A 24,875-nucleotide genomic window follows, 5' to 3' on the forward strand; every position below is an offset into this window, starting at 1 on the left:
TAGACGACTCTTGGACAAGGGGGCAACTGATGGTGAGCTGAGAAGTGAACCAACTCCAGCCTCGTCCAAAAGAGTCGTCTAGGTCATGTAGATAAAAATGAACGTCCTTAATAGGATGGTCGTCTAGGGGTGTAAGGGTCGTCCATGAGTCAAGTGCCTGAACGACCCTCGACATTTGGAAAATTCCATGGAGGTTTATCCACAAGAGCCAGTAAATTGAACCACATGTCATTACTTCAAGGCATAAATTAACTTCCAACGATAGTTATAGAAAAAGGTAAAATATTCTAACTCCTATAACGGTTATGGAAGTTAACCTTGAACCCTTTGACCTTCTTAAATATAGGGGAAATTACAATACAGGTAACCGCTTTAAGAACACACTATATAAATACTCATTTACATCAAACGAAAGTAAGTTTTTCACAACTCCTAAAAAGTTGGAACTCTAGAATTTGAGAAAGAAACTAACTTTGGCATCATCAATCCCGGTCACCTTTGATCGTGTGTTCTTCTTTTCAGACTTTCAAAACAATTACTAGCCCTTTGAAGCCCGAAGCATTCAGCCTATTGATTTTCCTTGCATCATCAATTATTATTATTATTATTATTATTATTATTATTATTATTATTATTATTATTATGTCTTTAAATTTTAACATTATTATCAAGTTGGTCTTTATATCTATTGTAATTTATAAATTTTCCACTTTAAATTTTAACATTATTATCAAGTTGGTCTTTATATCTATTGTAATTTATAAATTTTCCACTTTTTGTGATATGATATTGTTTTGCTAGAATTAACAATAGTGTTATTAGCGAAAATGGGCAAAAATGATAAAGTCTAAAGACTTATTAAAATGGAAAAGAATAAACTTTAGGGATGAAACTGAAAATTCAACAAAACATACTAGGGGTTTAATTTAACTTAGAATTTTGCCAATTTTGTTTTTATTATTTCCCGCAGGTCCTGAAAGCATGGTTTTGAAACCCGGACCGGACTGTACGGTCCGATCGGATTAACCAGAAACCTCTCCATAAAACAGTTCTTTAAACACAAAAAACCGTAAATTATATTTTTACTATGAACCTCTCGAACCGCGGTCAAACCGCACAGTTTTCTGAACCAGACACGGGTTTTCCGGTTTCTTCCTCAGAAAATTTTATCGTGAAGAGCAGAAAATTTCTTCTTGAAAAGCAGTTTCAGGTTGGCTAGATATATTCTTTAGGAAGAGTGAGTGAGACGGGGATAGAAAGAGGGAAAGTGAGTAAAGGATGAAGCTGTGAAAGAGAGACTTACCTTCAGATCTGTTATAATTTGCTTGAGAACTGAAGAAGACCGAAGATGAGAGACTGAGAAGTAAAGGAGAGAAAGACACAAAATTTCAAATATGAGAGAAGGTGCTGTAAAGAAAAGGAAAAGTGTAGAAGAAGTTATCAGAATGTTTGGGAAATGTGACTGTGTGAATGAGTTGTCCTTTTATTATTATTTAAAATTATTTTTAAACTTAAAAGTTAAAATGGCAAGCCCAGACTTGGCTGGGACCATTGGGTGACGTGTTCAGTGAGATAAATCTCATGAGTTGACAATTTTTTTTAAAATCAAAATAGACATTTTTTTTATATAATATTAATATCTTATTTGGTTCAAACTATTATATAAAAAAAAGTAAATAAAACATGCCTATCAAGTATTTTAATACTATTTTGTATTTTTCATTATAACTTATACTTGAATTGTTAATTATAATTGTAATGTATTGTTTTATGCTTTATCATTTATTATTTTTTCTTATTTAAAAGTTGTGATAATGTTTTTGAAAATTATTTAATTTTTTCAAGTTTTTTAAATTAATATTGCTTATTTTTTTTTAAATTTATCTATTATTTGTATTTTATATAATTATTAAATTATTTATGACGTTATTACGGTTCGATTTCGGTCTGACCTTAAAAGCCTTAAACTTTCCTCTTTTTCAGTCCTATAAATGGTCTGAATTTCAAAATCATGCCCCAGAGAAAGGTCAAAAGTAGTTATATTTTGATTTACACAAGACAAAACAAGACAGTGGACAGGGCCCCACCATGGAAAACCAGGTCCAGCTGAGTCAGAGCCAGTGCCAGAGCCAGCGGAACTAAATTTTTTTTTAAAAGTTTTACTTTAAAAAAAAAAAAAAAAAACTAGTACTTACTACTCCACAAAACAAGACCACTACTACAAGACTAAATTAACATAACAAAACAAAAAGAACGGTACCGTCTCGTTCGCATTCTCTGCATTGCTTTCACATTGTATCGGGAGTCGGAGGGAGCCGGAGCTGAAATACCTACCCGACTTCAGTGAGCGTCCCTTAGGTGAGAGACTCTTTGAGCTAGTGAGGCAGTAAATCCAAATCGGACGATCCGCCTTTCACTCTGATCCGATCCGAGAGAGAGAGAGAGAGTGATGTTTCTATTCGACTGGTTCTATGGTGTGTTGGCGTCGTTGGGTCTGTGGCAAAAGGAGGCAAAGATCTTGTTCCTAGGACTCGATAATGCCGGCAAGACTACCTTGCTCCACATGTTGAAAGACGAGGTTCCTCTTTAATTTTCTCCTAAATTATATTTCATATATCAATTTTTGTTTTTACTTAATTTTAAATTAATGATCTGATTGGTTTTTTTTTATCATATACAGCTGAATTGATTGCTCATTTACTTTTTCTGAAATTTCGAGGTTCAATCTGGAATTTGAAACTGTTTCTATTATGTCTATGAACTTAAGAGCTAGGTTTAACCTCAGTAAATTATTGTGAAAGGCCTAGTTAAGCTGAATATGTATCGAGATTTAAATTAGTGAATGATATTTGTTTTGGAATATTCTGTTCTTCGTGCGTGCTTTCGTTTGTATAATTTAACCTGAGTAAATTGTTGTTCAAGGTCTTGTTAAGCTGAATGGATTGTTTTGGAATATCTTTTTTTTTTTTTTGTTGAATATTTTATAGTTGGGGGGAGGGGGATTTGAACCTGGTTGGGAACAATAGAAAGTGCCAGTTTAGCTTCAAGGCTCTCGGCATTGTTTTGGAGTATCATATTCTTTGTGCAAGGCCTAGTTAAGCTGAAAATGTGTGTGAATTTTATGAATTATGAAGGTTCAAATTAGTGGGATGATATTTGTTATGGAATATCATGATCCTTGCATTGTCGTATGTCCATTTGGGCAATTTTTTTTGGGTATCATGGGGTGATGTTGAGCCTTCTTTGATTGATTTTCAGAGATTAGTACAGCACCAGCCGACACAATACCCTACATCAGAGGAGTTGAGTATTGGGAAAATTAAGTTCAAAGCATTTGATTTGGGAGGTCATCAGATTGCTCGCAGAGTCTGGAAGGACTACTATGCCAAGGTAAGCCATTTGCAAAAAGCCAAGCTAAGCTAGTTTTGTAGCTATGTATTGTGTTATCTGTGCAAAGTTTTCTTGCAGCGTCTCTTTCATCCAGATCCACATTCTGTCCCCAGGTGTTATTGTAAAGCCGATCGATATGTGCATGTTTGTGGAGCTATCTATGCTTACACATTATTGCTGTTTCTCATTGTTCTTTAAATTTGAGATAAGGGGGGAAAAACCTGCATTCTATAGTTATGTATTGCTTTTTGTACCATATGCTTTTTATATTTTATAAATTACTTGACTTCCTAACTCTTCATTGGCATTAACTCTTTACGCTTGCTTTCTCAGTACTTGCAAGTACCTTTACATTGTCTACTTTAGTCTTGTCACATAGTTGCTTCAGGTGATATTTTACATAACTTGTTAGTTCCAGTTTTTGCCATAGAAAATGTACTCATATTCTGAGGGCTTTTTCTATCTAGGAATAAAGTGTCTCTCCACTTTAATTGTAAAAATAGCTTCATGTTGGCTTTGTCTTCCTTACTAGTCTTTCCCTTTAATAGTTTTTATTTTATTTTTGGGTCTTGTTTATAACCTTTTTCCACTTGTATAATTATCATATCTAGCCAAGAGTCTCTTTTTCTTGGAAAGATCATATTTAGCCAAGAGTCTCGTACCTTAGTAGCATCAATTAGCCTTCTTTACTAGGAGAACAAAGGTTTGAATCCCCCTCTTCCCCACTTGTTGTAGCAATTGAGTTATAAAAAAGAATCTTATCTTATAGATCCATGCCAGACCTCAAGCTATTTTCTTTAGAACCTTATTGGATTGGTTGTCAGCTTTGCGAAACCAATCATTTTCTTCTATTCTTGATTTATGTGATTTTTGTACTTGATTTGTTGACCCCTGTACACTTCCTGTGTACTAGGGTGTGCTTTTTTATTTTTATATCAATAAATCTTATTACTTATCAAAAAAAAAAAAAAAATCTTATCTTATTTTCTTTATTTATCTATGTGAGAGACATCCTTTTTAACAGTAGAAAATAAAAACCAAAATAACAAAATTGAATATTTTTTTGTTTGGTAGAAAAATTGAATTTCATTAGAATAAATATTAGGTCGGATTAGGACCTGTGCATTGACCTCAAAGTGGTTTGGATGAGAAAGGGTTATGTACCTCTTCAAGATTTTTTGGTAGCAGCAGCTCATTCTTGTCTGGGCTCTCATTCTTTCTAATTGGCTAGACATATGTTAGAGCATTTTTTCAAGTTGATGAGTTGGACCTTGATACTTTAGATGGTTGAACATTCTTATCTTATTTTTTTCATCTGGGTTGTGCCTTCCCACTTCCTTAGGAACTTTAAGTTTGAAATTTCAGTTCCTTATTATGGTTTCATAAGATGTTTCAACTACCTACATGCACTTGTTTGAGCCTTCATTCTTTCTACCTGGTTAGATATGTGACAGCACTTTATTAAATTGATATGTCAGATCTTGGTACTTTAGGTGGTTGAATGTACTTTTCTCATGATTTACACCCAGGTTGTGCCTTCACTTGCAAGGGGCTTTTAAAATTTGAAATATCTGTTTCTTAATTATACTACAAATATATAATCATTTAAAAAATATATAATACAAACATGTGCTGGCAATATGTATTTGTTTTTACGTGTGACAGGTTGATGCTGTGGTGTACCTTGTGGATGCATGTGACAAGGAGAGGTTTGCAGAATCAAAAAAGGAATTGGATTCACTCCTTTCTGATGAGGCCCTCGCTAACGTCCCTTTCCTTATTTTGGGAAACAAGATTGATATCCCATATGCTGCCTCCGAGGATGACTTGCGATTCCACCTTGGCCTGACCAACTTCACTACTGGAAAGGGGAAGGTAAACCTAGCAGACTCAAATGTCCGACCATTAGAGGTATTCATGTGCAGCATTGTACGGAAAATGGGGTATGGTGATGGATTCAAGTGGCTTTCTCAGTACATCAAATAGAGTAATGGTCAGCAAGATGCCCCCCTGGCCCCTGAACCTGGAAATCCCACCAAACCACACCCCATGCTACCCAAAAAATGTATCAATTCCCGTTTGTTTCAGCCTCAAACTGGATTTATTTTGGATGTATTATGTTTGGATTTGTGTGGAAGGAGGTTCTAATGTCAATGTTCTGTGAGTTTACTTGTGGCAGCAAATCTTTCTTGGCACTGTAGTTTGTTATTTAGTTTTGCCATCTGCTATATGTTTGTTGCGATAGTCATAAGGTAGGATATTGCATTTGTTATTATATTTTGTATTTGGAATGATGTATTGATACGTTTGAAATTTTTTTGACTTCATCTTCGTTATTTCTAGCTGTATCTGGAATCACTGCAAGCAAAAATAGTGTGTGAGGGGTCCATGAAAGTCAGGACTGTGTTATGTATGTGTGTATGTAGTTTCCTCATGAATTGCAGGAGAGACTAATTACTATTATTTAGCAGCTCTTCTATGAACCTTTCTTAGCCTTGACTGTAGTATAATTTGGCGTGACAATCATTTTTCTTTTCAGCGTATGGTTTAAAGCTGGATGAAATAGTCCGATGGGACATGGGTTATACTCGTTCAATTCCTCATAGCGATGTTGGAATTTACTTGGTCTCTCTAGATCCTGTGGCAGTTTGGTAGCAACTTAGTTCTGCAACATACTCATCTTGCGGTCTCCGTTGAAAGTTAGCTAGGAATTATCAAGATATTAATTATCATAATATATTCCAGTCTCACAACTTCGGTTAAATTTAGTTACTCTGGCTCAAGTGACAAGGCATCTTGAGGTTGGTTTCAAATTTATTCTAGGCCCATCAAGATGAGCATCATTCTGGCAAGATTTCTTTTTACTGGTACTTGTTTTTTCTTTGGATGAATATTCATCAACTGGTTGCAACTTGCAATTATTATAACACAAATTTTGTTTCCTTAAATCTCTTATTTAATGACAGGAGACTTTAAGGGTTGAGTGAATTGAAAGCCAATCGTTTAGATTAGGCTAGAGTAAAATTTCTATTTTGTATATTAAAAAAAAATTTCTCTAATATTTTTTTAATCGACATTTTTAGTATAGATTAAACTATTTCTCTTGTTAGTTCTTGTGATTAAAGCAATTTATGTCATACGCTTTATGAATAGTATTATGTAATTTCTGTCAGATCACTCTCTTCTCATGTTTCCATATTATTAGAGCATATATATTGGCCTAGTCAAAATTTTAATCAAATCCTAACTTAATAAGCTAATTTTTTTAAAAATATTTTAGTTAGTTTCAAATGCGTAACACATCCTACTAAAGATTTTTTTTTTTTCCCTTTATAATGAAATGTTACTTTTATTATTATTATTATTATTATTGTTAATTGTGCTATTCAGTCATCCCATTTCTCTTTCCCTTTACTATCACCACAACCCAACACCACACTACAGTCTACAAACCATTGTCCATTCAGCCACTCACACACCGCAAAACAAAAGGTGTCATGATGAAGACATCAGAATTGTCGTCCAATTTTTGTTGGGACGTTTGTTTTCAACCTTGGTGTAGATATTTTCCCAATTACAATTCATCGTGTTATACAACTAAATCTAATGTAGTACGTTCAAAACAGCCAATTACAAAGTGTTGTTGTTATTCAAAGACCAGGAAAATTTTCCAAGTATTATTGAATAAAAATTATAAAGAATATTCAAAAGCCAATCATATGCCTGAGGCATTTTAATATTTAATTTAAAATGATATAACCAGTCTAATTATATATTACCGAAGTTTTTATAAATTAAGATACTTTGAATAATCAAATGATGTTATATGTTCCTTGGAGAATAAGGCTTAGTTCCTCCATTTAAATTATAACACATGCCACCAATCATGTGTCATTAAACCTTCTCAAGACTTCTATAAATAGAGATTTTTCTTAGTCTAGTAGAGACATTCAAAAGTCTTGAAACTTTACTAGAATAAAACTCTAAAGCCTCCAACTTCAACCTTTGAAACTTTGTCGGATTCAAGCTTTGAAGCCCCAAAGAAATTCTACATCAAAATTTTCAAATCCAAAAAATATTCATCCCTCCAAGCCTGATATTTTCACAGGAATCAAGATCCAAAGCCTTAGAGAACTTTAAGAATTTCAACCATAAAAAATCTTTTAGACCAGGCTCCAAAGCCCTAAAGAACTTCTACATTAAAAACCTTTAAATACAAAGAACATTCGAAGAAAATTCATCAAAATCATCATTCCAAGTCTCAGGGTTCTATTGAAATCACGTTTCAAAGCCTCCATAGACCCCAAAGACTATATTTCATCAAAACTTTATCAAATTCAAGTCAATAAAGCCCCAAAGAACTTCCACTCCAAATCTTCGAAGACAAAGAACATTCAAAGAAAACTCAAATTAGAGATTCATCATAATTTTGTTTCAAAGATCTTTCGATCCATTTTTCAATCAAATTGAAGGACACTTTGGTTTTCAAAATAAAATTGTATTTGAATTAAAGAATCTTTCAAGGAGATTGAATTAGAAGATTATTCTATTATATTAAAATATAGATATATAGAATTGCACTAATTTATTCATCAATACAAATTTAAATTTGTGAAACTCTTTTAATCGTGTGATTCTCAAACTTGAAATTTTTTGTTTAGGCTTCGTTTTGGCCCTGACTTTGTAGGTAACAAAATTGAAATCCAAGTCCCCAATTGGTGCTGTAGAGCATGCTCATGGTCTGACCCAAGTCATGGAGGACAGTCACACTGTCCCCTTGACGAAGATATATAGTTTTGGACTGCTCATGAGACAACAAAGGTGCTCTCTTCGTGTAGCCCAATATTGGGGATTGACGTGCAAATTTTAGATGGACAAGCCGAAATGGTTGAATTTTAGTACAATGCAAGCTGGTCCAAGGTGCTCTTAACAGATACCTAGAATTGGTTGAATCTTGGATTTCTTTTTATAGTGTCGGGAAAGATTATTTTGCCAACTTATTTTACTATTCAGTTTATTTTTTCTACTATTTATGGGTTTCACGGCACTTTTTGGTACTATTCATAAGTCTCACTGTACTATTTCAACTAACTTTTACTTTTATCTATCGTACTTTCAATAAAAAAATTTCAGTTTCAGTAAAATAAGCGTATCTCAAATGGAACCATAATAACTTAGTTTTTGTTTTCCCAAAAACAACTCTGTGGATATATTGTACTAAATGACTCCAAACCTTCTTGCCCGAAAATAAAGTTCTCCAATATTTCACCAAAAAAATTAATAAATAAATAAAGTCTCCCCTATTGGCTCTTACTCACAACATTATTAATATCATACTGGCATTCCATATTGTGTCATCCCTTAAAGCACACAGCCAGAAAAAAACATTAGTAATCATATTATTGCTGCATAATAAAGTTTTTATGTTCTCTACTAAAATCCATTTTGTGGAATCAATACTCATCCCCCACCAGACCAAATCATTGTGTAGCCTATACTACCACCTCGTAGTACACTCTACACCACACAAACAGAACACAAGCAAACACAAGAATCAAAGTCCCCGACATATATGTCACCATCAACAATTTCACACACAACAATCACAGCGTCATATCCACGCCCAGACCAACACCAAATGGACAACAAGGATCCGCGTTTCTAACACCATTTCTCTATACGCGTCAAATACCAGTCCTAACTCTCCTGATGAGTCCTAACTTTTACTTTGACACAGACACACTTCTTTCCTTTCTTTCCAATTCCAAAGCTATATATATAATCCCAAACCCCAAGCTTCACTACCCATCACCCATTAGCCTAATCTCTCAGCACATAATTAAATATTCATTACACCTACAACTCTCTCTCTCTCTTATTGAAAACCCGGATGGGAAACAACACCTCTTGCTTCTTTGTTGGATCCCCAAACGCTGAAACAGCAAAGCTCTTTGATTCTCAAGGTAACCTACAACGAGTCAATCTTCCTATAAAAGCTGCGGAGCTCATGCTTGAACAACCAGGCCATTTCATCACTCGGGTGGATGAGCTACGTCAAAGTAGACGCATGTCAGCCATGCGAGCCGACGATGAGCTTTTGGTGGGAAAGGTTTATGTTCTGGTTCACTCCAGTAGGGTTAACTCTAGGGTCTCCGAGTTGGAGATGGCAATCATAGACTTGGCTTGTAAGAAAAGAGGAAGTGTAAAACCAAATGGTTCTAAAGTTTTACCGGCTATGACTGTGGAGTCGAGCGAGGAGGGAGAAGGTGAGGTGAAGGTTTTGGGAGGGAAATTTACTGGACTTTCTGGTTGCCAGTTGGGGAGCCATAGGAAATGGAGTCCAGCTTTGGAGCCTATTTTTGAGACTTTTTGAGAAACTGAGTTCTGGAGTTAATTGGATAATGTTATGATACTGACAAGAATTTGGGTCAAATTGAAGCTATTTTTGTCTACTTTTGTGTTCCTGAGCAACCCAGCTTGATGGGAAATCTGCATATTTAAGACTTCAAATTAGACCGATAGAGGATTGCATTATATTTGTACATCACCAATTGTTCATAAATTTCATATTCAAGTTTATTGATTCTTTTAACTATATATTTTTAAGTACCTTCAAGACAACCAGTTCTCGAAAGGAGAGGATTGTTCCAAAACTATAGAACAAAATTTAATAGAATGATGAGCTGAATAGGATAAAATTAAGCATGGTTGTATATCAATTGAAAGTCAATAACCTTACCAAGACAATGTCTTCTTAATGGTTAAATAACTTTATGAAACCCAAATGAGACATGAGGAAGTGGTTTGATTAATTCTTCTAAGTTTTTGACAATTTATGGCAATATGGAAGTGGAGTAATACTTAACTAATGCTAGTCTAGTGTGCAATTATTTGTAATGTCTATATACTGGTTGATGATGCAAAAAATCAACAGAAGTAGTGGATGGACGAAGCTGTGATTGGGTTCGACTCTGTTGAAGGAAAACTTGCAAAAATGAACTAGGTGTAAGAATAACACGCCTGTGTGGTATTAGCCAAACTGCCTTCGATACTTAAGTCAGTAAGGGAGAAGGATTTTAGAGAGAATTGACTAGAGAGTAATTTTCGTAAAGTATTTTTGTGCGTACCTTTTACTTATGTTGCTTCTCTTTTTATAGTTGCGTGGCCCAATAATTAGCAATGAATTGCTGTATTTATGCTCAACGGCTAGTGCGTTATAAAATTTTTGTCTAAAGTTCACAGCTCACTCTATGACCGTTGCTCCATCTGTTACACTTTGTCATCAATGAGCGTAATAAATGTGTAACGTCTTCTCTTGGTTAATAACGATCTCATCTTAATGACGATCATAAATTTTTGACTCATCAGTTGCCCCCTTGTTTGAATTTTGGTCTTTTAGATGAGATGAAAACATAACCGTCTGATGCTTCATATTCTGTGTACGGCACATTTATGATGAGTTGATGTTTGATCTGTTGAGGGCCACATGTACGGTCAAGATGTGTCTAACGTGCAGATTTTCCTTGGTTCTCCCGCGCACGTTTTGGCCAATTATTTAGCCTTTTTCCCACCTTTTTCATTTTCTTCGTTTTCTTTCCTTGTTCAGTTGGCATTCTAGGGTTTTTCTCTTCTTCAAGCTTTCTTTTTCATTTCTGTGTTCCCTGGTAAGTTCTTCGTGCTCCTTTCTCTTTTTCGGTTCTTCCATGGTAGATTACTCTTCTATTAGGGTTGATTTTCTGTCAATATCTTTTCTTTTTGCTCGCTTAGGTTGTTTGCTTGAGATTGTAGAGGGAGAGTGTCTCAAGGGGGTTAGTCTTTTCGTGGGGGAGGACTGTCCATATAGGTTTGTCCTTTCCTTTTTATTTCCTTTGGCTTCTTGTTCTGCTAGAGTTGCTAGGTCTTTGAAAATGTCTGGGGAGGTTAGGTCTAATGAGCTGGAAACGGGGTTATCTTCGTCTAATAATTGCGAGATTCCTGAGGTTACTTCCTTTTCTACTCCCTATAAAGCTTGGGACATCCAATGTGCCCTCTCAGAGAAAGATGAGAAGCGAATCAGGGATAGGTTTCAATTTCCTGATTTGGTTAGATTTAGGATTCCGAGTAACGAGGATAGGGCTTGTCACTCATATGTTGATGAAGTCTATTTCTACGAAGCAGGTTTCGTTAGTGGTCTTCGTCTTCCCGTTCATCCCTTTGTTAGGGAACTTTTTGTGTATCTGCACCTTGCCCTGGCACAATTAGTGCCTAATTCTTAGCAGATTGTCATTTGTTATATGGTGGTGTGGATGTCTGCCAATGACAGAGACGTCATCAAGAGAGACGAATTTCTCCATTTTTATTGTCTGAGAAAGTCCAAAGACCCTGGCTACTAGGAATTTAAGCCATGGGATAGGGCTTCTAGGTTAATACTTGACTCTCCATCATCCCTCCGCTATTGGAAACCAAACTTCTTCTTTATTTCGGGCAGTGGTTGGGAGTTCGTCCCTAGTGAGGTCAAGGACGAAGCCTTCAAGTTTTTTCGTAGTTAGGGAACTCTTGTGTCTGGTGCGTCCTTTTTGTTTGTTCTTTTTGTTCTTTATTTATTCTTTGTGAGTGACGATATATGATATACTTGTTTTTTGCAGTTCCTTAACACCCTCATCTGAAGAAGAGATATCATGGTTGTGTTAAGAAGCTCAGAGAATATCTTGGGATTGTTAGAGATTTTGATGGCCTTATCTTTCCTCAATCGTTGTTCCTCTATTTTTTGGGTCTAGAGCCCTCAAGCAAGGTTCAAAAGAATTTAGAGGTTATGAGGAAAATTAAGTGTGTTCTTCGTCTCTTCGTTATTTATTTTTATCTATATCTTTCATTCTCTTCTCTAGGAATGACGACCAGGTTTAGCAAACAGAAAATGGCCGAGGTTCAAGAGAACAAGGCCAGGAGTGGCATAGTTGGTGGCCTTATGTTTAGAAAGCGTCAGAAAGCGAGCGATGTTCCTTCCAGAGTGCCTATGGTGACTACTCCTTCTACTCACTCTCCTGCCAAGCGTCCTCCCTCTCCCACATCGTCTCTGGAGGTGATTGTCTCTTCAGAAGGGAGCGCCAGAAAATCCGTTAGCAAGCCTTTTCCCCCAACTTTTTGGGACGACGTTGATGCCGCTGCGTTGAAGGCGCTTGAGGTGCTTTCAGTGGATGACTTGAATCCTCTAATGGTGAATTCATCTAGTAATGTGATGTCGTCTCACATTCAAAAATTGGTGCAGGTGTGTTTTGACGACGTAGGTTGCTTTTTCTTCTTTTGTTTTGCTTTTGTTAAGAGAGATTTTTTCATATGTAGGCTTTGGGGGAGTCCTTGTTCGTCTCTGGGAAGCTTCTAGATTTGGAGAAGAAGGTGGTCACAGCTGAGCCTATGATCAAAACCCTTTTTGCTAAGAATGAGACACTTAAAAATAAGGTTGCCATCCTTACTGTTGAAGTTGAGAATGACAAAGAACGTGTGGCAACTTTGGAGAAGAGTCTTTAAGTGGAGAAGGACTTTTCTAAGTAGAGGGACAAGTAGATAGGCGATCTTCAGTTTAAATTGTAAGAAGCTAGTCCTGATGTTGTACAGGAGTTCAAAGATTTGACTTGTACTCGGACGACCTATGTGAGTACTACGTGGATGGCTTTGAACTCTTCAAAAGATGGACGGTTAAGCACCACCTAGAACTGGATCTCTCTAGTCTGGTAATGTGTGAAGTGTAGCAGATTGTCCTTCAAAGGTCACGGAGGAGAATGTAGTAGAAGAAACTACGACTACCGCTCCCGTAGATCCGTCCCCCTTTAATCCAGCTAGACAGTAATTTACTTCATATCTTCTTTTATTTTCTCTCTTTTTTTAAGACGAAAACAATGTCTTGTTGTTTTGAGCATATATTTTTTAAACAATTTACTTGGCCCATGTTTTGTGTATGTAATTCTCTTCTGACAACTGATTTGTTGATGAAGTGTGTTTGTAACATTTATTTCGTTAGGTCTTTGTCGTGTTAAGCGACTTTATATGTTGGTTGTATTTGTTTAATCATAGTTCTTCATCATAACAATTGAGCAGATCTCATTAAGTTATGATGGTAATGGGAGTTGCGGTTGAATAACTTCTTGTGTAGTTGTATTTGAACAACTTTTACTAAGTCATGTTTGAACGATGATGTTAGAAGTTATGCTTGAGTAACTTTTCATTTAGTTGTTTTTGAACAACTTTCATTAAGTCATGTTTGAATGACGATGATAGAAGTTGTGTTTGAACAACTTTTATTGAATCATGTTTGAATGAAGATATTAGAAGTTGTGTTCGAACAAATTCCCTTTTTTTTATATGCCATGACGTTATTAGTAATGACAATATTGCGCTGTACGCATGACTTGGAGTCACGCTATTGGAGCATTTTTGGGTTAACCGTTTTTTTTTTTGGTCATGTCTGAATGATAATGACAATAGTTGTGTTTGAACAACTCTTGATTTAGTCGACTTTGATGGTTGTGTATTAACAACCTTGATGGTTATGACAATGTTGGCTGTGTATGAACATCTTTTGATTTGAAATTTTAACAACGGAGATTCTTCGGACGTCTCCCAAGAATAACTCTTGAGTGTTGCACATGTTTTTGTTGATAAATAACTCATGGATAATTATTGATAAATACGCATGGATAATGCTCTAGTGTATTATTGATCTATGAATGACGAAAGTAATAACTGACGTACATACTGAGATGAAGATTGGGCAACTTGAAATGTAAAAGATTCCTTACTGGTAGTACTTCTTCAAATGTTCTATGTTCCATGATCGAGGCAGTTCCTGGCCGTCTAAAGACTTTAGGTAGTAGGAGCCCTCTCTAGAGTGACAGATTACTTCATAAGGGCCTCCCAGGCTAGTCCCAGTTTTCCTTGGGATGGGTCCTTCGTTGCTTGTGATATCTTCCTGAGGATGAGGTCTCTTGTGTTGAACCTTCTTACCTTGACTTTTCTGTTGTAGTATTTGGCCATTGCGTCATTGTGTTTGGCCATTCACTTCACGACTTCCTTTCTGACTTCATCAATTAGATCTAAGTTGCTGTTAAGCTCCTGCTGGTTTTTCTAACCTTCATAAGTTTTGACTCGGAGGCTCGTCAGTCCCACTTCCACTGGTATGATGGCTTCAATGCCAAATGTTAGTCTGAATGACGTTTCTCCTATTAGAACTCTTGTGGTTGTCCTATATGCCCAAAGGACGTTTGGTAGTTCTTCAGACCATGCCCCCTTTGCCCCCTCAAGCCGAGTTTTGATAATTTTGAGTAGGCTTCTGTTCGTTACTTCTGTCTAACCATTAGCTTGAGGGTGTCTTGGAGAAAAGTAGTGGTTCTTAATTCCTAAGTCTCGGCAAAATTTTCGAAACTTGGGATTGTCGAATTGCTTTCCATTATCCGATATTATGACGCATGGAACTCCAAACCTACAGATGATGCTCTTCCACACAAAGCTGGTGATTTTAGCCACTGTTATCATTGCTACTGGTTCTACTTCTACCCATTTCATGAAGTAATCAATTACGACAATCAGAAATCTGAGTTGCTTCTTCCCTAAAGGGAATGGGCCCATAACGCCGATCTCCCATTTGGCGAAAGGGCAATGGTGAGGATATGGGTGTCATTGCCTCTCTTGGTTGTGTCTGGACATTTGCAAAGCGTTGACACTTATTGCATGCTCTAACGAGGTCGTGTGTGTCCTTATGTAAAGTCAGCTAGTAGTATCCTTCTCTGAGTGCTTTTCCTGCTAAAGACCTTACTCTAGCATGATTTCCACAAATTCCTTCGTGTATCTTGCGGAGCACATAATCCGCTTCTTCTGAGTTAGCACATCTTAAGTATGGGAGTGAATAACCTCGTCTGTACAGTACATCGTCAATAATAACGAAGCGGGCTGCTCTGGTCTGTATCTTCCTTATTTTCGTTTTATCTTCTGGGAGCCATCTTTCTTTCAAATAAAGGACAATGGGAGTCATCCACTCGTCTTGTTCTTTTATCTTCAAAACTTGCTTACTTTCTGTACTTGGTTGCCCCTTATCTTTATACATACTTTGGAGGGCACATTGTAGTCATCTGACGAGGCCAATCTTGTTAGGAAGTTAGCTTCTGCGTTTTTGGCCCGAGGGATTTGCACAAAGTTTAGACTGTTAAAGTGCTGTGAGAGTTGTTGGACGATCTTCAGGTACTTTTGCATCCTCTCTTCTTTGGCTTCATAGTCTCCCTTTACCTGTCCAATTATGAGCTGAGAATCAGATTGGACGATAAGATTCTTTGCTCCGAGCGCTTTTGCTAGACTTAATCCTGTTAGCAATGCTTCATACTCAGCCTCATTATTCATTGTTGAGAATTGCAGTCTCACTGTATACTTCAATATTTTTCTTTCTGGAGATATAAGCACTACTCCTACCCTTCATACTTTCTTTGTGGTAGGCCCATCTATTTGGACTGCCCATGTTTCCATGGGGAGTTCTTCCTCCTTGTAGGGGTAGGTGAATTATGCGATGAAGTTTGCCAATACTTGGGCTTTGATTGCTACTCGAGGCCGATATTTGATGTTGAATTAGCCCAGTTCAACTACCCATTGGATGAGTCGTCTTGCTGCATCTATCTTGTTCATCATCTTTCTTATTGGTCGGTATGTCATGAGGACGATGGAGTGTGCTTGGAAGTAAGGACGAAGTTGCTTGGAAGTGACCACCAATGCGAAAGCTATATTTTCCATCCTTGGGTAATTTGCCTCTGCTCCCTAGAATGCCTGGCTAGTATAGTAGATTGGCTTCTAGACATTTTCTTCTTCTCTGATCAATGTCGAACTTACTATGGTGTTAGGCACTGCTAAATAGAGGTACAACTTTTCTCCCATCACCAAGGGACTTAGCAATGGTGGCTTCGTCAAGTACTCTTTTAATTTTGCAAGTCAGTCCACTGAAAGGCCTTTTTCAAGACCTTGAAGAATGGCATGCACTTGTCTGTTGCCCTGGAGATGAATCTATGAGAATTGTGACCTTTCCTGTTAAGCTTTGAACCTCCTTCACTGTTTTTGGTGATTTGACCTCGATTATTGTCTTTACTTTGTCTGAATATGCCTCTATGCCTTGTTGGGATACCATGAATCCCAAGAATTTTCCTGAAGCAACAATAAAAACACACTTTGCAGTGTTTAATCTCATATTGTACTTACATAGTGTGTTGAAGGTTTCTTTCAGATCGTCCAAGTGGTTGGCTTCGTCCTTACTTTTCACGAGCATATCGTCTACGTATATTTCAACATTCCTTCCAATTTGATGAGAGAACATGCGGTTCACCAATCTTTGGTATGTGGCTCCTGTGTTCTTCAATCCAAAGGGCATAACTTTGTAGCAGTACAACCTTTGGCTGGTGATGAATGAGGTCTTCTCTTGGTCTTCTTCGTCCATGAGGATTTGGTTGTATCCAGAAAATGCATCCATGAAACTTAAGAGCTTGTGTCCAGCAGTTGAGTCTACTAGTTGATCAATCCTTGGCAAGGGGAATCTATCCTTTAGGCAGGCTTTGTTCAGGTCTGTGAAATCAACGCACATACTCCATTTTCCATTGATCTTTTTTACCATTACCACATTTGCTAGCCAATTTGGGTAGAAGACTTCCTTGATGAAACCAGCTTCTTGTAGCTTCTCTACTTCGTCAGTTACTGCTTTGTTGTGCTTTGGTGTAAATATTCTCTGTTTCTGCTGTACAGGTTTGCACTCTAGGTTGACGTTGAGATGATGTTGTATGATCTTCCTATCAATTTCAGGCATATCCTTGTGTTTCCAGGTGAAAACATCTTGGTTTGCCCTCAAGAGGAAAATCGTCTTCTCTTTCTCCAGAATCGAGAGTGCTGATCCTATCTTTAATACCTTTGACGAATCTCTTGGGACGACCTTAACTTCTTGTGGTGTTTCTAACGATTCGGAGATGGGCTCTGGTTCATTGATCACCCATGGGTAGTTCTCCTTAGATGCTAAGACAGCTTGGTAGCCCTCTCTTGCCAGAACTTGATCTCTTCTAATTTCTCCTATCCCATGGGTTGTTGGAAATTTCACCTTCAAGTAATATGTTGACGTCGTTACTTTTAGCCTATTGAGTGTAGGTCTTCCCAAGATGATGTTGTCTGTTGAAGGGCAGTCAACTATGAGGAAATGAATTTCCTTAGTGATCTGTGCTGGGTAAGTGCCTGCAATCACGATTAGAGATAAATGTCCTTAGGGATGATTCTATCCCCAGTGAAGCTCACTAGAAGAGAGGCGAAAGGTTTGATCCTTCTCTTGTCCAATTTCATCTATTGAAATGCAGGTAAGTAGATGATATCTGTTGAGCTTCTGTTGTCAATAAATACCTGGTGGATGTTGAATTCTTCTACTCTGAGCATGATTACCAGTGGATCGTCATGGGGTTGTCTAATGCCGATACCATCTCTCTCTGAGAAGATGATATTAGGTTCGTCATTCCTTGGCATCTTCACTAGAAGGAGCCGTGAATGGACACTATTTATTTCTTTCTCATGGGCTTTTTTTAGGGACTTCAGCGTTCCACCTGCCGTCAATCCTCCTGAGATCGTCTTTATTTCTCCTGTAAGAGGTTTGCTTTCTCTTGCAGGAGGTTTGCTATCTCCTGCTTCTCGATCTCTGTCTTTATCATCCTTCTGTTGGTATCTGTAGGGCTCCGTTTTCCCGACATACTTCTGTAACTTCCCTTGCCAAATTAAAGTCTCCACCTGGTCTTTCAAATGTCTACACTCGTCGGTGCGATGCTCGTGGTCTTGGTGGAACCCACAGTACTTGTTCTTGTCTCTTCTTTCTGTTAGGGCACTGATTAGCTTCAGTCATTGCAGGTAGGGATCGTCCCTTATTTGCATCAAGACTTGCTCAATTGGCATTATTAGAGGAGTAAAGTTAGTGAACTTTGGCCTCCTATCTGAAAGTTCCTTCTTTTTTCCTGTGGTCTGCCCAACACTTCGTGTCTCCTTCTTCTTATCGCGATTGCTACTTGTTCCTTCATCTCTCTTCCTTTTTCCTTTCATTTCTTTTGCAAGTATCGTGTCTTCTGCATTTATGTACTTCTAAGCTTTTCAAAGCAATTCTGTGACCATTTTTGGTGGGCTTTTGGTGATTGAGAAGAAAAAATCCTCGGGTAGCAACCTTGCTTGGAAAGTTGTTAGGATGACTTGATCTTCAGCTTCGTCTACCAGCAATAGCACCTTATTGAATCGGGTCACGTACTGTCTTAGTGATTCTCCTTCTACTTGTTGAATGTTGAGAAAATGACCGGTTGGCTTCTTGTGTCTTTTTTCCCCAATGAAATGACTAACAAAACCCTTGCTGAGTTGTTCAAAATTTGCAATAGTTCCTAGGGTTATCTTGCTAAACCATACTCTGGCTACTCCTTTCAATGTCGTTGGGAATGCCCTACACATCACCTCGTTTGGGATCATCTGCAATAGCATCAGTGTCTTGAATGATTCACATACTACATACCTTGTTGTTGATGTAGCATCTAGTATGAAAAATGTTCTCCCTTTGTTGTTCCATGTCATCCTCTTTGACTTTGGCATTTAAAGCACGCCTAGCCACAAGTGACTCGCCCTCCACTGGATACTCCACTTCATCATCACAAGCATCCTTAAGTGATAGAATCTGGACATCACCTTCGTCGCTTTCAATTTTCACCTCTCCATCAATACATGCGATCATGGTCCTCTTATTTGGGCATTGTGAAGCAATATGACCTACTCCCAAACAACGAAAACACTTAATATCACAATTACGAGTTTGGGATTCATTTTTACCTTTGTTGACACTGGGAGCTTCATCTCTCCTTTTTGGTGGCTCAGTTTTGGACTTGAAAATAGCCACTTCTTCTTTCCTCCCATTTGACCTCCATGAAGCAGAGGAGCCCAGATTTTGAAATGACCAAGTTCCTTTCCTTTTAAGCTGTCGTTCCACCTTTATTGCCATGTGCACCATGTCCTCCAACTCCACGTAGTGCTGCAACTCCACCACGTTGGCAATGTCCCGATTCAGCCCATTCAGAAACTTTGCCATGGTAGCTTCTCTATCCTCCTCTACATTTTCCTGAATCATGGCAATCTCCATCTCCTTGTGGTAGTCATCCACGCTCTTATAGCCTTGAGTAAGACTCTGTAATTTTTGATACAAGTCCCTATAGTAGTGACTAGGAACAAACCGCCTCCTCATGATGGCCTTCATTTCCTCCCAAGTCTCAATAGGTCTCTCATGGTTTCTCCTTCTATTCATCACAAGTTGATCCCACCAAATAATAGCATAGTCAGTAAACTCAATCACAGTGAGTTTTACCTTTTTCTCCTCGGAGTAGTTGTGGCACTCAAAGATTAACTCCACCTTCTTCTCCCACTGCAAGTATGCTTCTAGATCATTTTTCCATTGGAATGTTGGTATCTTCATTTTTATGTTTCCTAGGTTTCTGTCAGTCCCATCTTGCCATCTTGGATCTCTTCGGAAACCTCTACCACGCCTTTCTCCCCTCTGCACAAACCTGCCCTCATTGTTCAATGAAGCTTGACCTTGTTCATCTTCAAACTCATCCTCGTGGTAGTCATCAGAATCATCCATGTGCGCACGCCTTTCTTGCCTTCTAGCATTAGGGCCTCTTTGGGGACATTCCTCACGCAAAGTAGCAATAACAGTGTCTTGTCTATCCATCCGATCCCGAATATCATTAAACACCACGTTCATGTGTTCAAATTGTTGTTGCATGGCCTGCAAAATGATGGACGACTCCTACCCTCCTTCCCTATTTGATGTTTTGCCCCTAGAAGACATAATTTTGAAACTACAGAAAATTGTTAGAAATAATTCCTCACAACAGTCCCTCACGTGTTTGCACTCAAATTATGTCACTCCTACTCATGTTTCACTCTTAAATTGGCTTTTTACCAATATTAGTCTCACACTTTCTTGCCTTTTTCCACTCGTAGCTTTGCCTTTTCAGTTCTGCATTAAACTAATAAACTTGAACAAGAAATTCAACTTGTAGTGTTTAAACAAATACCAACGGCAAGAAAATATGAGAGAATTGAAACTACAAACAATTTTTTTTTTTTTCTGTTTTCTATTTCTTTTTTGATGTCTTTTTTTTTATGTTTTTTTTTTTTTTTTTTTTGGGCTGGGTGCACGATCTTAACCTAGTGCACTTCAACAAAAACAAAAAAAAATAAGAACGATGAATGAAGAACACAAAAGAAACAAGATTGGATGATAACAGGAAACAAAAGATAAAGGGATAGAAAACTGATTTTAGAACCTGTGCTCTGATACCAAATGATGCGAACCTCAATCGACACGCTTTGAGACGCAACAAAAATATTAAAATATTTACCCAGGAAAGCTAAAATTTATGATAGAAACCCTGACCCAACGTATATAATCGAAACGCGAACCAAATGTATAAGTTGACCTTGACCCAATGATTATAAAGAATCACGAACCGAATGTATAAAGTTTGAACGCCACAAGGAAGAATCCCTGATAAGTTCACAGTTCTTGAAGAACCAAAAGAAGAGCAAAGCCTCACATTTTCTGATTTTTATTCAATAATATATTGAAAAACGTTTACAGACTTCAGTGCCTATTCAAAGGCTCCATAAAACTTGACAGACAAGAAAATATATTCTAAAATAACTCCTAATTGATACCTTAACATATCAGGACTGTAATTTGACCTAAAAAAGCATTAAATGCACCTAAAAACAAGGAAATAAATTACCTAAATAAAAAAAACGTACTATATAATAAAACCCTAAATAAAAGTTGATTTGGTCTGAAATTAGCAGATCCAAAATAGGAAAATTGCTATAAAAAAAACGTTTAAATAATAAAAGCCCTAAATTCAGGTAGATTTGGTCTGAAATAGCAGCTCCAGAATAGGAAAAAATCTCCATTAACTGATATAGAGCTGGAAAGTCAATCAGCCATCAATCCACCCCATAATCATTCCCAATTAAGCCAGATCAGCCCTCAATAGCTTGGATTAAATTTATTACGCCTTCATCTTCCTTTGGGCCAAGCTTGGAATGTCCTGCGTTAGAATAAGCCCAAATCTCTTGAATTAGCCCATTAAGTGCTTCTTTGATCTTCTTGGATCTTGCTCTTGTAATAGGCCCAACTAGAATATGCAATATATCCTTGAATGCTTGTTGATTCTCATCACTTTGCTTGCAATTGCATATGCTATAGTATATACAAAATATTTGGTTCGGGTGAACATCATCAAATTGTTAATTGCTTATAAAAATTGTTCATGGCATCTCTCATTGTCTTTGTTCAAATATTATTATCATCCAATCTCATTCATATAATCTAATTGATAGACCAAGATATCAAACACCTACCACTTGATTCATAAAATTAAGGTGTATATATCTGCTCACCATAATTAATCATATCAGCACAAAGTCATCCTAACTCATAATGTTGCCTTCTAATTACAAACTGTGAGAACTCTTATTTTTCAGATTAGAATTTAACTAAAGAGCAATTACAAATGAAAAACACATAGTATTCCCTTGAATATGATTTAAATACTATGCACATGGGAGGCATATAGTTGGAGAGTCATATCCAACACCTTTATTATGTATAATTTAAGGATTAGTTAATACAGTTACAGTTGAACCACTTATTTTTCTTATTAGGTACACAAAATTTGTAGATCACTCCACATTATGGGACCCCGTAGATCCAAATGCATCCGTTGGATCAAACCTCAGACTTTACATTGGATCAGTGCCAATGAGGAGTAGGTCAATGTCAATGTCTTTCACTAATTATTAATCTCAGCTCAAAAGCCAACAACCCATCTATGTTTAATTTCAAGTCCAATGTAATGGCCGTCACAAAATGGAGCGGTTAAACAAACACCTCCTAAATATTTCTACACACCCAACTTCTTAATAAAATGCAACACAAACTCATCTTGTACACTCAAGCCTCACATTGCTCTCGTGAAGTACTTCTTTGAGCCTCTCTTTTTTCATGGGAAACTATATAACATACCGTCCATCTAATGCCAAAGTTATTCTATGGGATGGCACGGTTCATGAATTTGATAAACCTTTAACCGTGGCTGAGCTCATGTTAGAGCACCCACAACAAGTTGTGGTTGAATTGCACTCAGCTGTGAATGAAAGAAGGCCAACTCCATTGCCTGCTGACAACAATCTAGAGATGAAAAAGACTTACATAATGCTTCCAATGAAACGAGGGAAGCCGGTCTCATTGTCAAGTGAAGAAGCTCGCCGCCTTCTTTTAAGGGCGAATTCAGTTTTACATTCGAAATCTCTTTTGTCTTCATCAAAGTTTCTCCCTTTGTTTGCTCTGATGTGCCCTGCCAGGGTAGGCAACGAACAAGAATTTGTGTCACAAAAGAAAGAAAACGTGGAGAGGACAGAGGAGAGGTTTGTTCCGGAGTTTTTGCCCGAGATATTAGATGGGAGACCAGAATATTTGAGTAGGGAATTATCAGGCAAGGGATGGAAACCCAATTTAGATACTATTAAGGAGAAGAAGGTTAAGAAGAAGCTGTCTAGGTGGTTGTTTTGAAGATACGGTCAAAGTTCATGAAATTTGAAACGGTACCATGTACGGCAATGCATTGTATTGTATTGTATAAAATTAATTAGGAAAAATGTCTTAAAGGATACTAGTATGAGTTTGTCAAAGAATCTTAACCTGTTAAAACTGATGTTGCTGTTGTTTTCATGCATGGAGTTATGGGTCTTGCAATTTGGAAGTACTTTTGATTCAATTTAAATCAAAAGAAGCAAGCTAATCATATACCTTTAAAATTAATTAGAGAGATGCTCAAATAAAGAGTTAAATCCTCACTATTATTATTATTATTATTGGCAGAATAAACACATTTTTTTGCAAGAAAACAAAAGAAGAAAAAGGGGCTGCCCATCTACTCTATATAAGAGAACAAAGTAGTAGGGATAGACTGACATGATGGGAATGGAGCCTTCCACATTACTAGCAGAGGTCAAAAGGGCAAAATATTATGAGCAACATTCATTACTAGGTGTATTATTTTGGAAGGACCCATCATTCATAGAGAGAACTCTTTCATTTTTTGCTGGTTGTTATGATAAGATTAGCCAAGTTGACAAACAATGCCAAAATGAAGGGACATAAATTATTACAAAATTTCGTGTAAACTGTAAAATGGGACATAGTCATCTCCATCCACAAATATCAGGAATTTTCGTTCCTGACATGATTATCTCGAAACTTTACTAATAGTATAGCACGTATTTTCTATTTTTGTTGTAGTGAAAACTAGCAGGCATTTTTGGTGGTGCTCAAGCTGGAAATTAAGGGCTGACCTTCTCATGCCATCTCTCCTATTAATTAATTTGGAGTAGGCTAGCCATCCATTGCAATAATTTTTGTATGAGTGCACACTTTTGTTGAACTTTTGGTTGCGTTCAAACTTCAAAGACTGTAGACACACTTTTCGATTACTACATTTTGGTCCTAAAGTTTGATTTTAAATGAAATCAGTAGGGGTCACTTGCCCCACGCATATGTAAACACACTTATTTTAGGTGGAACTCTGACTTAATCCAAACGTTAGAGGTCAAATGCAGTGATTGAAAGTTTATGAACTAAATTATACACAATGTATATTGTGATTAAATTTTTTATAAAGTTGAATAATGAGTTTTATTTCACAAAAAAAAAAAAAAAAGTCGGCCCACCTTCCCCTATCAGCACTAAAAGAACTGCGAGTAGGAAATAGAATTGGGCCTCCAATTATTAAAAGAAGGCTAGGGAATACATTGCAGTAATGGCTGTAAAAATTTCCCTTATTGGGTAGGTGACTTGGAAAATAGATTCCAACAAAAAGAGTCAGCAAAATGACATTGATAATCTGATGCTTAAATTAGAGATCAAGCTTTCTTCGTAAAAGAAAAGAAAATATTTTTTTAAGGGATTGGCTTCTGTGTATCTTCTCTTGTCATTTTCCTAAGGTTGTTCTAAGTGGTTATTGAAAGAGAACCATTTTCTTCAATTTTAGTGTCAAATGGCTTGGCTTGTATCCGTTGGTGCTGATCTTGGGGTATAATTTAGTTTGTGCCTTTATTGATTTCTCATGTTGAGATCACTATTGTAGGTTGCTGTCAAATAGGTCATTTGATGGTCTGATCTTATAAGGGTTGAACCTAATAGGCATTACTTTGTTGTGATTGGGCTGTGTAAGTGACCTGATTTCTTAATGAATTGAGTAGATGACGTGACCTTCTCTACCGAGCATATTCGTATCATATATTTTAGATGAAAATTGTAATGACATTACTATTAGCGAAAATCAAAGTAAGACCAAATATCATATATCTTTTGTTGTGTTTGAAAGTCCGCCTATGGACATTTCTATGTTTTTGTATTATGACCAAATTGGCAT

General features: G+C 37.0%; 3 protein-coding genes across 3 annotated transcripts; all 3 read left to right on the forward strand.

The window, feature by feature from the left end:
* The first annotated feature begins 2,181 nt into the window (after positions 1-2,181).
* Positions 2,182-5,726, forward strand: LOC142613234 (small COPII coat GTPase SAR1A). Its single transcript, XM_075785480.1, has 3 exons — positions 2,182-2,578; positions 3,259-3,390; positions 5,056-5,726. The coding sequence occupies exons 1-3, from the start codon at positions 2,450-2,452 to the stop codon at positions 5,374-5,376; spliced, it is 582 nt and encodes a 193-aa protein (XP_075641595.1). The 5' UTR covers positions 2,182-2,449; the 3' UTR covers positions 5,377-5,726.
* A 3,554-nt stretch (positions 5,727-9,280) lies between these two features.
* Positions 9,281-9,763, forward strand: LOC142612158 (uncharacterized). Its single transcript, XM_075784277.1, has one exon. It carries the CDS (start codon positions 9,281-9,283, stop codon positions 9,761-9,763), a length of 483 nt encoding a protein of 160 aa, XP_075640392.1.
* A 12,556-nt stretch (positions 9,764-22,319) lies between these two features.
* LOC142611538 (uncharacterized) lies at positions 22,320-23,170 on the forward strand. Its single transcript, XM_075783598.1, has one exon. The coding sequence runs from the start codon at positions 22,448-22,450 to the stop codon at positions 23,012-23,014; it is 567 nt and encodes a 188-aa protein (XP_075639713.1). The 5' UTR covers positions 22,320-22,447; the 3' UTR covers positions 23,015-23,170.
* Positions 23,171-24,875: the final 1,705 nt, after the last annotated feature.

Source organism: Castanea sativa, chromosome 10 (assembly GCF_040712315.1).
Source record: "Castanea sativa cultivar Marrone di Chiusa Pesio chromosome 10, ASM4071231v1".
Lineage (NCBI taxonomy): Eukaryota > Viridiplantae > Streptophyta > Magnoliopsida > Fagales > Fagaceae > Castanea > Castanea sativa.

What these genes read in the sequence shown, in the direction of transcription:
- LOC142613234 (XM_075785480.1), top strand. Translation starts at nt 2,450, where the DNA reads ATGTTTCTATTCGACTGGTTCTATGGTGTGTTGGCGTCGTTGGGTCTG. An exon ending in TCCACATGTTGAAAGACGAG is followed by an intron (nt 2,579 to 3,258) that starts GTTCCTCTTTAA and finishes ATTGATTTTCAG; the next exon opens with AGATTAGTACAGCACCAGCC. An exon ending in GGAAGGACTACTATGCCAAG is followed by an intron (nt 3,391 to 5,055) that starts GTAAGCCATTTG and finishes TACGTGTGACAG; the next exon opens with GTTGATGCTGTGGTGTACCT.
- LOC142611538 (XM_075783598.1), top strand. Translation starts at nt 22,448, where the DNA reads ATGGGAAACTATATAACATACCGTCCATCTAATGCCAAAGTTATTCTA.
- LOC142612158 (XM_075784277.1), top strand. Translation starts at nt 9,281, where the DNA reads ATGGGAAACAACACCTCTTGCTTCTTTGTTGGATCCCCAAACGCTGAA.